The sequence below is a fragment of the Choristoneura fumiferana genome, chromosome 19 (assembly GCF_025370935.1).
Source record: "Choristoneura fumiferana chromosome 19, NRCan_CFum_1, whole genome shotgun sequence".
In the NCBI taxonomy this organism is placed as follows: Eukaryota; Metazoa; Arthropoda; class Insecta; order Lepidoptera; family Tortricidae; genus Choristoneura; species Choristoneura fumiferana.
The window spans coordinates 10,170,850-10,186,970 of record NC_133490.1 but is presented as its reverse complement, the minus strand read 5'-3'; the positions used below and the strand labels follow the sequence as shown (position 1 = coordinate 10,186,970).

Genomic DNA, 16,121 nt, shown 5'->3' with positions numbered 1-16,121 from the left:
CTATTGTCTATATTTTATTATATATTTCGAGACGGAAAAAATATTATACAGTATTGCGCGATCTCTTTAACTGTGACGTTGTTGCACTTCCGACAGTCCGTTTATTTTATTGAGATTTACATACGTTTTGAATAATTAATAGTACAGTTTTTTTTGTGTGCAGCGTAGCTTCTATCATACGGCTACAATAGGTAGGTGAATCAGTATCTTAAACGACTTTGAAATAGTAATTACTAAGGCAATTAAATTGCAATTTGAATTTGGTTATTAGCGTTATGAAAATAAAAACAAAGGATTTGGATACGGAGGTCAGAGTGGACTGGTGTTTCTAGAAAAAGTGATAAATTGATAATTTTGAGAAACCACTAGAAAGTGGCGAAATTGAAATTTCACTTGACTCTTCAGAAGCGACTTTCTTTCCACCCTGATCGTGACAGAGTTGGTCGTCTACATTACGCGGCGCTTTTACCACGCACAATAAAACTTTTAAATCTGTGTAAAACGCGCCAATATTTTCGTACCGATATACAATTACGGGATTTACAAAAAACGAGCTTACTCTTCTCAAAAGGACTGGAAACACACCCGTAATATTCTCTTTGTGTTATGGGTGTAGATGCGCCAGTCGGTGATTTCTTTGCACCCTCTTCTTCTTTATTGTTACCCCCTGATGGGGCGTAGCTACTTGTAATTACTTATTCCGTGGTAGATCTCGAATATTAATTCTTTCACTGCTTTTGGTCCTAGGCTGTTTGGGTCAATATAGTAGATTCTAGATTGTACAACAAGTGCATAAAATAAAACGAGGCATTTTGCCCAAAACGTTCATATAGCCACCCGAGCTGGTACGGCGAGGGTGAATAGACACGTCGAGGGGAAAATGGGTTTAATGCTCGAGTTTTACGCTCTGTTTTTCACTTCGATTACGAGGAAATGAAATGGCAACAGTGGAAACAATTGACAAGAGTTTTGCCTCCTGAACATGGGAAAATATTTATTATAATCTATTTCTCCATATTTTAAAAAATACAACACTACCACGTAATAGATATGTTTCCTTTGCCTTTTTCACCAGAAAAAGGAGCTGTCATAATTTTGACAACGTCTACGCCAGATTTACGTGATCTTTTTTTTAATAGAGACTAGACAAAAGTAATGGATCTATTGTGTGGTAGTTTTGGAGTTATGCCCTTTTAGAATAAGCACATCTTAAAAAAATTGTAATAAATTAACTAAAAATCGTAGCGAAATTATAAAAATATCAGCGTATTTCTCTTTCCAAACAGAATACAGAGAACGCATCAAGTTATAGTCTTAGAAATATGAAATCTTGTCAATTGTTCACTAACTATGTACCTTTTATTTTTGATGCATTACTATATAATTAGTTTTTTTTCTAGTTTAATTGATTTATTTGATTGTTTTTTAGTTTTCAATCAATTAAAAATTATTAAAAAAACAATTAATTGAAAAACAAATTATTAAAAAACTTTTTTGTTTGTGGCTGTTGACACCTGATCACCTTGGTCTTAGAGGAAGATTTTACTTTATGCACTAGAGTATAAAAAGTAATTTTATCCAGCATAAACACGATCTTTATGAGCATGAGAAGCGAAAAAGGTATTTTTTGGATGAAAAACAGTGTACAGAAAGTGGACCGCTGCCGCTTTGGAAGTCTTTTGACTAGGTGGATTCCTGTAAGCTATTTGGAGCACGGTCGCAGTTGCAATCATATTTTCTAGGTGACGATATGCGATTGGGATTGTAGTTGCGAGTCTAACACAGACAATATGGCATCGTCAAAGTGATATTTGATGCTGGCTAATATCCCATCATTCGAAGTGACTTAAACGAATGCTGAATAATCACAAAAAATAACGGTACAGTCACCGGCAGCAATATCTGACACATCAAAGCGTGCATAAATATCTGATAAGACTCTATTTCTAGGGCTGGTAGGAAGTGTCGGATATTTTTGCACGCTCCGCTGTGGCATTCATGTAGGTTACTCGCTAAGCTTTGTGGAATCAAACACCCTGGCGCCTCTTTCAAGTTTGCCCATGCACCTTAATCTATCACTATCACGGTATTACGGTAAACATAAACACTTTTAACCGCCGTCAGCGGGTAAGAATGTGTTACATCACACCAGCGATAATATCCCGATAAAAGTGACGTTTGATCGCGCTTCCCGGTACCAATTACGCCGTCATCACATTTTATACTTCACAAATTTATTAAGACCACTACACAAATTTAAAACAGACTAAATACTACCTAGATGCGTTGACTTAAGATGTGTAGCGTCTTTTCTGGGGTGTACAGCTTTGTTATCGGTTGTCGAACAAAATCATGACCGTTTTTATTGTGAGGGGCTTTATCATTCGGTGTTTATTTTCGAATGCGGCCGGATGATTCTGTTCCTTTTTTAAATGTGATCACTATTAAGTTTTCCTGTTAAAAAATAAGAAAGAAAGTGAAGTTAGAAAGTGTATTGACATGTTCCTAAGATGTTCATGGTTTTGGAGAAAGGACTCTTTGCTTTTCTCGTTGATTTTTCTTTGGATTTTTTGGTCTAAGTGTTCAAAATTATCATAGTGGCACGCTGTCACCGTTGTGGTGAACGGATCCTGCAATTTGTGTTCGATATAGGTAAAATTACCATAAACAGTTGCTTTGTTGTTGTACATTTAAATTAGTTTGCTAATGTCGTTAACTCGAAACAAAAGATCGTTTTTCTTTTTCATTTTCATTTGAATCTTCAAAACGATGAAAATAGTATATAACTACATTAACATTCTAGTTGTACAATCGCCTGCATTAATACCTGCCACAGCGGAACGTGCAAAAATATCTGAAATGTCCTACCGTGCCTAAAAATAGAGTCATATCAGATATTTATGCACGCTTCGTTGTGTCAGATAGTGGTGCTGGTGACTGTATTGTACGTTTAAGTTATCTATGGAATAAAAGTAATAACACTGTTTACTTTTAAATTACATTAACACATTTTGAGCTCGATATCAAAGTATTTCTTCGGATCTCGTCACTAGGTAGGTACTTTGAGAAAAATCTCGCATCTCAAAACAATACGTCAAAGAAATTAAACCTTAAAGTAATGTTCATAAAGTTCACTCAAAAATATATCGATTTTGAGATACGACTTTTTTAAAGTAGTGACGATGGCAGCGTATCAGCTATGACTATTCGCTTGCAAAACAAATACGTCGCTGTGATTGGTTGAATGACAACTTTGACCAGGCAGGTGTCTATCTGACCTGTCAAGTAATATGAAAGAGATAGATAATGCGTCTCACTGTGATTCTAATTCGGAACTACAATTATTTTTATTTAAATTAACTTCACAGCATAAAAGTAAAAACCAAAGTACTCTGAGACTAACATAGAACATACACATGTTTACATGTACATATTTATGGAGGTCTATGGGGGAGGCCTATGTCCAACAGTGGACGTCTTACGGCTGAGATGATTATGACTATCAGGGTCCCGTAAATCCAGGTGAAGAAACGGAACCTTTATAGGATCACTCGTACGTATGTCTTATTTGTCCACCTGTCACAGCAAATGTGCTAAAAATGCACTAGACATATTTAGTTTAAATTTGGCATACTTGCTTATTTATTTATCCAAGCCATAGATTGTATGTACGAGTATTCGCTGGGTGCGAAGTACTAGGTGGGGGTAATGAAATATATCGCAGCGCTCATAGTATCCAAAAGTAATAAAATAATAACAAAATAGATCTGTCATTAACAAAGCAATTTGTTTAGACTTAACTACCTAATTTTAGTAATAGATGTTTGTCTTATGATGCGAGCTTGAACTATTGAACACTGTCCCTGTTTTGTTCTTAATTCCTCTACATCCCGGACATGTCCAGCAGTCCAACTAGGTCGTAAGGTTTAACGAGTCCGTAGGTTAAGAAATATTAACTTTAAGGTAGCTTTACACTAACCTGCTATAGTTTAAAACGTCTATGTACATACTGTATTCTATCCTTGCTCAGCGCTGTTTTGCTATTGGTAGATGCGTAGCCTTATGCATATTCCGATATGCACTTGGCATTGCAGTATGAGCACGATTAACTTTTTAAATAGGATAATTTCTAGTGTTTGCTAACGTATAGAAAATCGTAAATGTAACCTGGTTACTTTATCGTTACAGTAGCAATGTAATGAAGATTGATTGAAAATGTTTCCGCGTGCAGTTGCGCCATTGTGTGCTTAGATTGTACAATTTAATATCTTTAATGCTGTTCTTAATACTAGCATAATATACTGAATATATTATTAGATTATTACATTTTGTGTTCTTCGCAGATGAATATTAGTTTTAGCCTTCGCTATAATTATGTTGTTTAATAATAAAATAACGAAAGATTATTACAATACAATACAAATACAATACAAAGACTCTTTATTGTACACCAGACATAGTAAGCGATACAGAAAACAGATACACAGAGAAAAAATTACAAGGTGAGCAATAGGCGGCCTTATCGCTTAAGAGCGATCTCTTCCAGGCAACCTTTTTTACAGAAAGAAGGAAGGACTAGTTTACAACAGGTGGTGCATCAAAACTAGAACAGAAAATTTAAACGTAACAGAAATACATCTACGAATACATACATACTCGTAATTATATCGTACATATAATATACGTCTAAAATAAATATAGGCAGTGAGATAAACAGCAACAAATAAAAAAATAAATTATCATAAAGCTAATAATTACAAGATGACACACCTACTACAGTCGGCTCTGTTCTTTGATAGAAACTACCTCATAATTAACATTTTGTCCAAATAGACTAACTTAAGAGTCATTGTAATATTTACAAACTTGACGAGTGATATTGAAGTGACTCATAAAGAGAGACATTTTACAACCGCGCGGTCTTAGCGCGCCGTCCCGCTTCAAAGCATCGCTTTAGATAGAGACGGTGCTAAAAATGAAATTTTAACAAAAAAATTTTGTTCATAGATGACGTCCGGGCTGCACGGGCACGGGCACGGAATAGCGGCTCCGGCGCACCACCTCGACGCCGCCGTGTCCGCCGTGCTGCCGGCCAAGGAGAAAACCGTACACGGCAAGGAAAAAACCTTCAAGGTACGGCGGCTTGTTTGACGGTTAGAGTGACAGTCTTTACCATGTCAATACCGACTCTGTTTTTCGTGTGCGCTGAAGATTAACTATACGTTATGTCAATCCAATTTACAGAAAGGGTGAACAAAGACGCCATTAACCCGACCGCAGACATTTAATGGTGTGAAAACCCAGAACCTATTGCAAAATAATTAATCTGTTCAGTAAATCGATTAATTTATTAATTGAATAGATCAAAGTATTTTTGTCTATTTTATTATTTACAATACTTGATTTATTCCAAAGACTGTTTATTCAATTATAAAAGCATTAACTATTTTTTAATTGTAAGGTAAATAAATAATAATCGCTTATTCAATTGAGTATTGATCGATTTTTAAAATGTCAAATTTTCCACCATCTCTACGCTAGTTTATGCTACTACAGATTATAGACGAGTTTCATTCGAGAAATAACGTCAGATTTTGATGATGATTTTTCAAATGAAAATTAAATATTGAAATCAAGTGAATTTTGGTGAAAAAAAGTGATTAGATGTCTAGTTAAAAGACATGAATTATAGATAAATGTGTTATTGATTCGATCCAGTGGGTGTTTATACAAAAGTTTTGATGAAATCGGTTTGTTTACACTTTCATAAATTGGATTGACATAACGTATAGTAAGTAGGCTTCTGTGTTCCCTGATCACTACAATCTGGTTGTCTTCAAATCTAGAGTGCATGGGGATTTATTGGGCAAGCGTGCTCCATCTTAGTACACAATCTTCGCTTACTAGCAGGCGTGATTGTGGGCAAACGCAAGCCTATTTTTGTGTAATAGTTATTTGTGTCACAAGGGAGCAAAATGATGTATTTACGGCGAGGGCGCGGGCGGTACATTGAATCCAAAATGTAGTGAAGGATTCTAAAATAGAATCCTGAGCCTAATTGTGGATTCAAGTGTTGACGCCCCAGATGAAAATATTTTTTTTCTCGAGTGGCTCATGCAACTTTTCACACCGAGCATTAAGAAACTTGAAAAAAAAAAACTATTCTTAATATAACCAAATAGCAACCAGCATAGAAAATGGCGTGGTTTTACAATTATTAACTTCAAAAAATTGCATTTACAAAAAACACTTAGTAAGCCTTGAACAGAAAAGTTGCACTTTGATCCCTCTCGTCAGGAGGAAAGTTACTTTTCTGAATGAGAGGTGTGAAAAAAATATTGTTGTTTGCAGGTGGTGGTCCCCGGGGAAGTGGGCGTGCTAAAGCCAGCGCTGGGTCCGCGGCCCTATAATGCTCTTGCCATCATACACACACAGCAGAGCAACACCTTTGATATGCTGAATACTCTAACCACCAGCGTGGTAAGTGCAGGACAGTTACCCACGTAGAACCTTTTCACAGTGTTTTTTTGATTATGAGAGTACTACGAGGCTTATGGACCCAATTTTAAAGATAATTAAATTGCCTACAAATCATTATTACAAGTTTTACTCGAAGGATCAATGGTTTCGACGCAATTTCGGTTCAAAGAAGGCAGGAAACTAAACTTTTAAATTTTTGCTAAAACCGGCCTATTTGCAAAGTGCCGCAATTCGGTAACCAATTGACCTACAGAGTTCTAGTTAGGCTTAATTTGTCACAAATTTATTGTTCTTAGAAACGTATGAAGTACCTCTCGACAAAAAATGCATAGATTAAGAGATATAGAGCAGAATCTGAAAAAAGTCTGATTTTTTCCCCACAATTTTTTGGGAATTGCAACTTGGGTATACATAGCCCTAATGGGTCCAAACAACATTAAAAAAAATTAGGGACATTATGTTTTGTTAATTTATTGTTGATTTTGACCGGTTTTGTTGGTTGTCAGGCGAGCCAGCCGGTGGTGGGAGTTAGCGTGGGGGGTTACCGGCGGCGCAGCTCCGGGCAGGGCGCGCTCTGCGATCCCGAGCTGGACGACTCTGGTAACAAGCTGGTCGCGCGGCTCGAGGACGACGCCTTCATCTCTGAGCAGGACCTGGTGAGTCCCAGCGGTTCCCGGCGGCGCAGCTCCGGATGGAACATTTCTCTAAGGCTGCGTATCCACGTACGAGGTAGCTGACCGGTGCATGGATGTGCAGCGAGGATGCGGGACGTTGTGACTGTTTCCACCAGAGAGTGTGGCGCGCTCCTTTAAAAAAAGCGAGCGGGGTGCAGTGAGGCGGACCTAGGACTTCGCAACAAATTCCTCGCACACATCCTTCCTTTGTTTTTTATATTAAAAAAACTGAGCGTTGAGCTGTTGCGGTACGCGTCACCAAATTTGCATTCATTGTTCAAGGAGCTTCGTGTTACATCTCTCTGAAGCATTTTGCCCGAGAGGAAATGATTGACGAAATTTTTATCTGGCACTTGGACTATTATAACGTCTGTTTGTATGTATACTTTAATTCGTCTCGTATGGTGATTCCAGGAGGAAAACATAGAAATAGCAACGGCCACCGTGCGCTCTGAGGGGGACCCGGAAGAAGAAGGAGCCGAGCCCGACAAGCCTGCCAACGGTATGCTAAGCAAATCTAATCGAGCTAATGCTAGACTAGCTTTAACCCGCAGCTTCGCTCGCACGAACCATTATTTCTGCCAGTTGAATTTAAAATCCGGTATTTTTTTACTAAGTTCCCTTGGGATCCCCAATAATGAAGTTTGACTGGCAGAGATCCCGTCAGGGATGCGTCCGCCTTTATACTTATCACTTTTTTAGGGTTCCGTAGCCAAAATGGCAAAAACGGAACCCCTTTTAGTTTCGCCATGGCTTTGCTCAGGGACTATTAATGCTAGAAAGCTGTAATTTTGCACGAATATATATGTAAACTATGCCGACAAAACCGGTGGTACATTTTTTTTTGACATTCATAAGTGCTTGTTATAGCCTAAATTGTATAAATATATTTTAACTTTGACTTTGACTTTGAAAATGGTACAATAAAAAAACTAAAAAAATTTTTTTTTGAGTACCTCCCGTAGACGTAAAGTGGGGGTGTTTTTTTTCTCATCCAACCTTGTAGTGGGGTATCGTTGGATAGGTCTTTTAAAACCTTTTTTTAAGGGGTTGCTAAAACGATTTTTCGATTCAGTGATGTGTTTGCACAATTTTCATTAAAATAGAGCCCCCCCCTCTAAAATCGAAACCGGTGGGTAGAATTATTATTTTTTAAATTCGGGATGGTAGTAAGTATATCAAACTTACAAGGAAAACTATAACGGTAAAGTTTTCTTGAGAATTATTAGATTTATTAGTAGTTTAAGGGGCTGTTTCACCATCCATTGATTAGTGTTAACTGACGGTTAAATGTGATGCCGTCTCCGTCTATTCGAATAAAACAAATAGAGACGGCATCACATTTAACCGTCAGTTAACTAACACTAATCAATGGATGGTGAAACAGCCCCTAAGAGTAAATAGCAGCCTAATGTATAAACTTGGAATATTTCGTACAAAATACGAAATCCTTCGAAAAATATTACTTAATTTTTTCGTAATGGCTACGGAACCCTATTTCGGGCGTGTCCGACACGCTCTTGGCCGCTTTTTTGTAACTAAATACTTACACATGATGTGAATTTGTATAAGATTGTGTTCTGGATTTGCAGGTCTAGTCTACGGAGACCTGGAGCTGGATAAGCTGGAATTGGAGAAAGACAAGCAGAAACCAGAAGAGGACGAAGAAGAACCCATCGGGGTGTCGCCTTGTGGCAGGTAGTACCCATTAGTAGAATTACTGACTTAACAAAACATTAATTTATTATTAGAAATTAAATAACGTAGAGATATTTTACAAGATAAAAAAAATACAGTTGTGGTATCTGAAGTATTCAGTGTATTAATTAATAACCCTTAATAACGTAGAGGCGATTTAGCATTGAGTTGGAAACTGAACCTTATTAATAGCATAATACGTCACAATTTCCATTGTAATTATTGAAAATACGACTAGCTTAAAAATATTTTTTGTCAGGTATGTATTCGATAGCTGCTTTTGATTCTGTGGTAGTATGCTCCAATAAATGGGGCCTTATTAAGGGTTAATTTACCCTATAGTAGTAGTAACCAATACCGGCAATACCTGTACCTGACACAGCAAAGCGTGCATAAAAATATCAGATAAGATATGACTATTTCTAGGGCCGCTAGGACGTGGGAGATATTTTTGCACGCTCCGCTGTGGCAGATATTAATGCAGGTGACTGTACAACGTGTGCATTCAGGTTCTTCAAGTACGACAAGGAAGTGGGTCGCGGCTCGTTCAAGACCGTCTACCACGGACTGGACACGCAGACCGGCGTCGCCGTCGCGTGGTGCGAGCTACTGGTGAGTACCAACTTGCATTGTCTCGTGTTTTCAACTGGTGAACCGAGACATGGATGCACAGAAATACCAGAAAAAGAGACCAGTACTGGGAATCGAACCCAGGTCCTCGGCAATCCGTGCTGCTTGCTATAACCCCTACACCACTGCTGAACAGGAATCTAGACACGAATTTTTCCTATGCATACATATCTCAGGTTGCTTATTTCTACTATGCTACTTAAGCAGCAGTGCCAGCGCTGGTCTCTTTTTCTGGTTTTTCTGTACATCCATGTCTCAGTTTGTATGTTCGGTATGGTTTCACGGGATACCCGTAAAAGTAACAAATTTGGAGTTAAAATAAAAAATACAAAAAGACTCCAAACAACCAATCATAATAATCTGTTTCGTTTAGACTAGCAAGCGGCTAACGCCTAAGCCCATACAGGGCGGCAAATTCAGATCGGTCAGTATGCGCAAATTATAAGACATACAAAGATCTGTCCTTAGGAACAATGTCATCGATGTTAGTGACAAGAACTGCATACATATACTTAAAAAAACTTTTACTAGAACACATTGGGAACCTCTGACAGCGGCGGCCTTAAGGGGTGGCGAACAGGGCGATCGCCCGGGGCCTCGCTCTTGCAGGGCCTCGCGCGACAACCCAAGCAAATTTAAAAAAATATATACATATTTATAACTATATTTTCGCATCACATACTTTTCACGAAGGACAAATAAAAGGCCTCGCAAAGACCTGCCGCCCGGAATCTCGCAATGGGTAAGGCCGCCGCTGACCTCCGATTTATACAGACAATTTTACGCACCTAAATGCACAACTAAATGAAGCCGTGGTGGCCTAGTGGTTTGACCTATCGCCTCTCAAACAGAGGGTCGTGGGTTCAAACCCCGGCTCGCACCTCTGAGTTTTTCGAAATTCATGTGCGGAATTACATTTGAAATTTACCACGAGCTTTGCGGTGAAGGAAAACATCGTGAGGAAACCTGCACAAACACCTGCGAAGCAATTCAATGGTGCGTGTGAAGTTCCCAATCCGCACTGGGCCCGCGTGGGAACTATGGCCCAAGCCCTCTTGTTCTGAGAGGAGACCTGTGCCCAGCAGTGGGACGTATATAGGCTGGGATGAAATGCACAACAACGCTCCGGGCATCAGCTAGTATTTCTTCAGCTTTATCTTAAGAGTTACACTCTTGTCGGTGGAGTATCTTCCACACATCCCTCCCACAAGCCATCCATCATTTTATCTTATCTTCTTACTAATATTGTAAATGTGAAAGTTTGTGAGTGAGTGAGTATGTTTGTTCACGCTGAAAGAGCTGGACGGATTTGGATTTAATTTGGCAGAAAGTTAGTTTATAACCTGAATTAGAACATAGGATACTTTTTATCCCGATATTCCCACGGGATAGGGATAAAATCTCTAAACAATAACCGCTGGGCTTTGAGTCATGCTGGAATAACACATAGGCTACATCCCGATGTTCCCACGGGATAGGATAAAATGGTAGGCTGTCATGATTTGTATGTAGATAGTTGGACATCTACTTTTTATCCCGATATTCCTACAGGATAGGGACAAAATCTCGAAATAACAACCGCTGAGTGTAGAGTCATGAAATTTGGCATGGGTGTTTTAATGTAATGTTAATGAAAACCACGATGTAATTTTAGGAAATTCTTACGAGAATTTAATAAAATCCCGGAATTTCAATTCAACTGCTGTATCTAATGATTTACGCGTGCGAAGCCGCGGGTAAACGCTAGTATTTAATAAAAAAAAACTCTTCCAGGAGAAAAAGCTGAACAAGACGGAGCGCCTCCGTTTCCGCGAAGAAGCGGACATGCTCAAGAAGCTCCAGCACCCGAACATTGTGCGCTTCTACAACTACTGGGAGGGCGTCGTCGCCAAGAAGAAGAACATCGTGCTCATCACGGAGCTCATGCTGTCCGGGACCCTCAAAGCGTGAGTTGACTCATTACGAGTACATGAACCAATCAACTATTTTTTCATCACACATAAAACCCTCGACCTTAATGTGCTTGTCATGAAACCCGCGGTCGGTAAATGAGTCATTGCCCGTACTAATTTTGTTGTCATGAAGCCCAAGGTCGGTAAATGAGTTTGGGCACATACATGCTGCGGGGGGGACAAGAGCGCAGTCAGCGGTGAAAAAATGATAGTTTTTCTTTTACAAATATACTATTTTACTCTTCGACTTCGGGCTTCTAATAAACTCTCCTTCGTAATTCCTTATTTACCGCCCTTTAGACACAATGTACTATACCGACACTTTGGGCGTCTACCTACTTTGAGCGTTACCAAAAAATCGGTTTAATAGGTTGAACTTACGTAGGATGGCATGTATTCATGTACACCATTACAGAAAAAACATGTTTACTTACAAAAATCTGCAATTGTTTGAAAAATGTCGCGGACAGATTAGTGTAGGTAAAAAAGTTGATTGGCCCACATAATAAATAAATAAATATCATGGGACACTCCCACGACACCAATGACGGTTTTCACAGAGGCGAAATATCGCTAGATGGCGTTGGTATCGTGAGCTCCGTTTGACGTGTTTGACGTTTGCTCGTGATTGGTTGAATAACTAAATGAGCCAATCGCAAGCAAACGTCAAACGGAGCTCACGTCACGATACTAACGCCATCTAGCGATATTTCGCCTCATTGACCTAGTACCAGTAATAGAATCTTGTACTATGGACACTAGGCAACTGATAAAAATACTTATATAGATAAATACATAATTAAATATTAAACATCCAAGACCCGAGAGCAAATATATGTATTATTCATACAAATACCTCCCCGGCTGGGGATCGAACACGGGACCCCGAATTTCAAAAGCGAACTGACACTGTACTAATTTTTTCGGTTTATATTTTAATAGTCATTTTAATAAAATGGCCAGACTAAGTCAGGAAAAAGTCAAGTATCTTTTGTTGCTTTTTTTTACGTTCTTTGATCGAATGATTTTGACATAAACAAGGTTTTGCAGTTATCTCCGCCGGTTCAAGCGGATCAACCCTAAGGTGCTCAAGTCATGGTGTCGGCAGATCCTCAAGGGACTCAACTTCCTGCACTCCAGGACACCACCTATTATACACAGGTATTTTAATTTAAGATGTTTCGAGATCCCCAGCAAAACTATTTTCTAAATTAGACATATGTGGTGTAAGGTTTGACAAAAATAACAGTAAAGACAGTTCAGCGAACATCGAACAACAATGTATAGTACGCACTAAAGTTTAACCAAACTAGTCGAGCTAAGCATTCGCGCACGGTGTGTCCTTATTTACCCGACTGCCCGAAGGACGTTTATCGTGTAAATGTGCAAGTACAGTCGAAGACATAAATGTCTACACAATCATACAAATTCGGCGTGTGCTTGTAGATCAAGAACTGCTGTAAACTGTGGTTTTGTTATCAATAGAAGTGTTTGACACTGGTGTTTCTGTGCAGAGATCTGAAATGCGATAATATCTTCATAACTGGCACGACAGGCAGCGTCAAGATCGGCGACCTCGGCCTGGCCACGCTCAAGAACCGGAGCTTCGCCAAGTCTGTCATCGGTGAGTTACGATCATACTAAAAAGAGGAGAAGTAAGTTCACTACAAACAAAAGTACATCGCGCGGCTTTAATGTGTGCGCGCTGGTTGGCGCCGGTACGTACACACCCGTCGCACGCACACACTGATAATTTAAGGACGATTAAGTTTTCTGCAGTCAAGGCTGCGCTGCCGTCGGTGCCGTACGTTTTGATTTTAGCTCGCTCGTCTTGCGCTCGCTTCGCGAGATGATCACCTTTTACGTTCGCGTACTCGTACTTACGTATTTTTTGTATTAGGTATAGTTGTGAATTAGTAGTATATAAGCTTAGTGTAATAGTATCGTGCAGGGGACACATGGAAAAATAATAGATACCTACCTACCTATAAACAATATAGTTATAGTCGGCCGAGTACTCGGTGCGTATAAACATAGCGCCGAGTGCTCGGCCGAACGAAGCGTCGAGACAGTAGCTCGGCTCCCGTTCTATCTACTAGGCCGAGTGTCCTTCCCCGCACTGTCTCGCTTGCTCACTCGGCAGGTCTAAACGTGCACTGTCTCGCCACTCGGCTGTCAGGTCGCCACGCGCAACTGAACTGACCGTCCTCATGTGTGAACAATTACTAGCTTACATCACTGTCTCGGCCGAGAAACATTTTACTGCCTCGCCCGTTTGCTCGGTACGTAGCTGCGTGAAAATCAGAAGGACAAAACTCGAAAAAATCAGTTTAGTTGATACAAAAGTTGTGTGTATGCGCTAGCCCATATGCCTTGATCGCACGTACCGAGCAAAGGGCGAGATAGTGCTCTCGGCCGAGTACTCGGTGCGTCTAAACATAGCGCCGAGTGCTCGGCCGAGCGCTCGGGCGAACGAAGCGGCGAGACAGTAGCTCGGCTCCCGTTCTATCTACTAGGCCGAGTATTCACCCTCCCGCTTCCCCGCACTGTCTCGCTCGCTCACTCGGCAAGTCTGAACGTGCATTGTCTCGCCACTCGGCCGTCACGTCGCCGCGCGCGCCATTCTTGAAACATAGTATGAGCAGCGCTAACTGCCAGCGTCGTGTGCATAGGATTGTACCTGCACCCGCGCCAGCTAGCGTAGCTGAGCCGGCTCGGCGCGGGCGTCAGGACACAGTTTAATTTAGTATATTGTCGGCAGGTACGCCGGAGTTCATGGCGCCGGAGATGTACGAGGAGCACTACGACGAGAGCGTGGACGTGTACGCGTTCGGCATGTGCATGCTGGAGATGGCCACCGGGGAGTACCCCTACAGCGAGTGCAGCGGGCCCGCGCAGATCTACAAGAAGGTCGTCTCGGTCAGTGCACCCGTTCACTTGTCTTGCTTCCGGCATGTGCCTGCTGGAGATGGCCACCGGGGAGTACCCCTACAGCGAGTGCAGCGGGCCCGCGCAGATCTACAAGAAGGTCGTCTCGGTCAGTGCACCCGTTCACTTGTCTTGCTTCCGGCATGTGCCTGCTGGAGATGGCCACCGGGGAGTACCCCTACAGCGAGTGCAGCGGGCCCGCGCAGATCTACAAGAAGGTCGTCTCGGTCAGTGCACCCGTTCACTTGTCTTGCTTCCGGCATGTGCCTGCTGGAGATGGCCACCGGGGAGTACCCCTACAGCGAGTGCAGCGGGCCCGCGCAGATCTACAAGAAGGTCGTCTCGGTCAGTGCACCCGTTCACTTGTCTTGCTTCCGGCATGCACAATACAGCAGGCACATTGTTCATACAAATATTTTCCCCGGCCGGGAATCGTATTCGGGACCTCAAGCTTCGTAGTCAGGTTCTCTAACCAGTTGGCCATCCGGTCGTCAAAATAATAATGTGTCTATTTGTTGCAGGGAGTCAAACCTCAAAGTCTGGAGAAGGTGACGATACCAGAAGTGAAAGACATCATCGAGTCCTGCATCCGGCCTGATAAAGGGGACAGGTGGGTACTAGGTACAGCCGCCAACATTGACAACTGTCTACGTGCTCAAAATATTTAAACACGCACTTATGCGATTGGCTATAAAAAATAATTAAACAACAACGGGAAATAGAAGTTTTCATTTTAAAGATACTATATCAAACTTGTGTTTAAAGCGAAAAAAACGCCTTATTCTTGGTACAGTCAAGGGCACAGATATCGACACGGCCAAAGTTACAAAAATATGTATACACGTCTTTATGCACTTAACATTAAGGCCGTGTATACATATTTTTGCAACTTTGGCCGTGTCGATATCTTTGCCCTTGACTGTACAGTATAGTATTCATTTTCATTCATATTCATGCTCTTATTGGTAATTTTTATGTGATAGATGGTGGTGTACATGACACTTTGTTAGGGTATAGAATGTCAATCTATCAAAATATATACTTAAAATTATTTATGCCAAGTTACACAAAAAATAAATAAAATAACAGAAAAGTCAGATAAATAGGTTCACACACACTATTATTATTATTATTATTTATTGCTTTATATGGTACATGAGATCTTATACATATAATAGTTCGCCTCTATATAAGCCCTGTTAGGGCATTGCAATATTTAAAATATTAGTGTTTGTGATAATGACGTTTGTCTGTCAGGCCGATGGTGAAAGACCTGCTGAACCACGAGTTCTTCGGCGAGGACATCGGGCTGCGGCTGGAGATCGTCGGCCGGGACCTCGTCACCAGCTCCGACATACCCAAGATACAGTTCCGGCTCAAGATCATCGACCCCAAGAAACGGTGAGCCTCAAATATGGTAAATGAGTAGCTACGAAATACGAAAATCGAAGTTCGTATCGTACTGTCCCTCTCACTCTCGTGTTAAATGGTATAAGCGTGAGCGGGACACGGCAAGATAAGAAATTCGAATTTGCACTTTATACTAACAGCCTTATTCATAAAAAGTTAGAGCCTCCTTGAGGGTCCTTGAGGCCCGATGCTATAAAACATGATTCATAAACTTTTGTTAGCGCTAATCAGTAGATCAAGGCTCTGCTAAAGTTAGAGGACCATGTAGACCCTCCTTTATCTCCCTGCTAAGTCACAAAATGGCAGCCACAAGTTTGAACAGCTGACATTGACAAGAGCAAAAAACCAT

The 16,121-nt window shown here is 40.7% G+C and overlaps 1 protein-coding gene across 1 annotated transcript in view; it reads left to right on the top strand.

Annotated features, from left to right (window-relative positions):
- Positions 1-16,121, top strand: part of LOC141438623 (uncharacterized) — a 59,937-nt gene that overhangs the window by 13,966 nt on the left and 29,850 nt on the right. The window contains exons 3-14 of the mRNA XM_074102488.1: positions 5,008-5,133; positions 6,352-6,480; positions 6,987-7,136; positions 7,569-7,656; positions 8,747-8,852; positions 9,362-9,464; positions 11,256-11,428; positions 12,485-12,595; positions 12,949-13,058; positions 14,196-14,707; positions 14,884-14,972; positions 15,620-15,763. Of these exons, the coding sequence (XP_073958589.1) occupies positions 5,008-5,133; positions 6,352-6,480; positions 6,987-7,136; positions 7,569-7,656; positions 8,747-8,852; positions 9,362-9,464; positions 11,256-11,428; positions 12,485-12,595; positions 12,949-13,058; positions 14,196-14,707; positions 14,884-14,972; positions 15,620-15,763 (1,841 nt within the window). The remainder of the gene's footprint in view (positions 1-5,007; positions 5,134-6,351; positions 6,481-6,986; positions 7,137-7,568; positions 7,657-8,746; positions 8,853-9,361; positions 9,465-11,255; positions 11,429-12,484; positions 12,596-12,948; positions 13,059-14,195; positions 14,708-14,883; positions 14,973-15,619; positions 15,764-16,121) is intronic.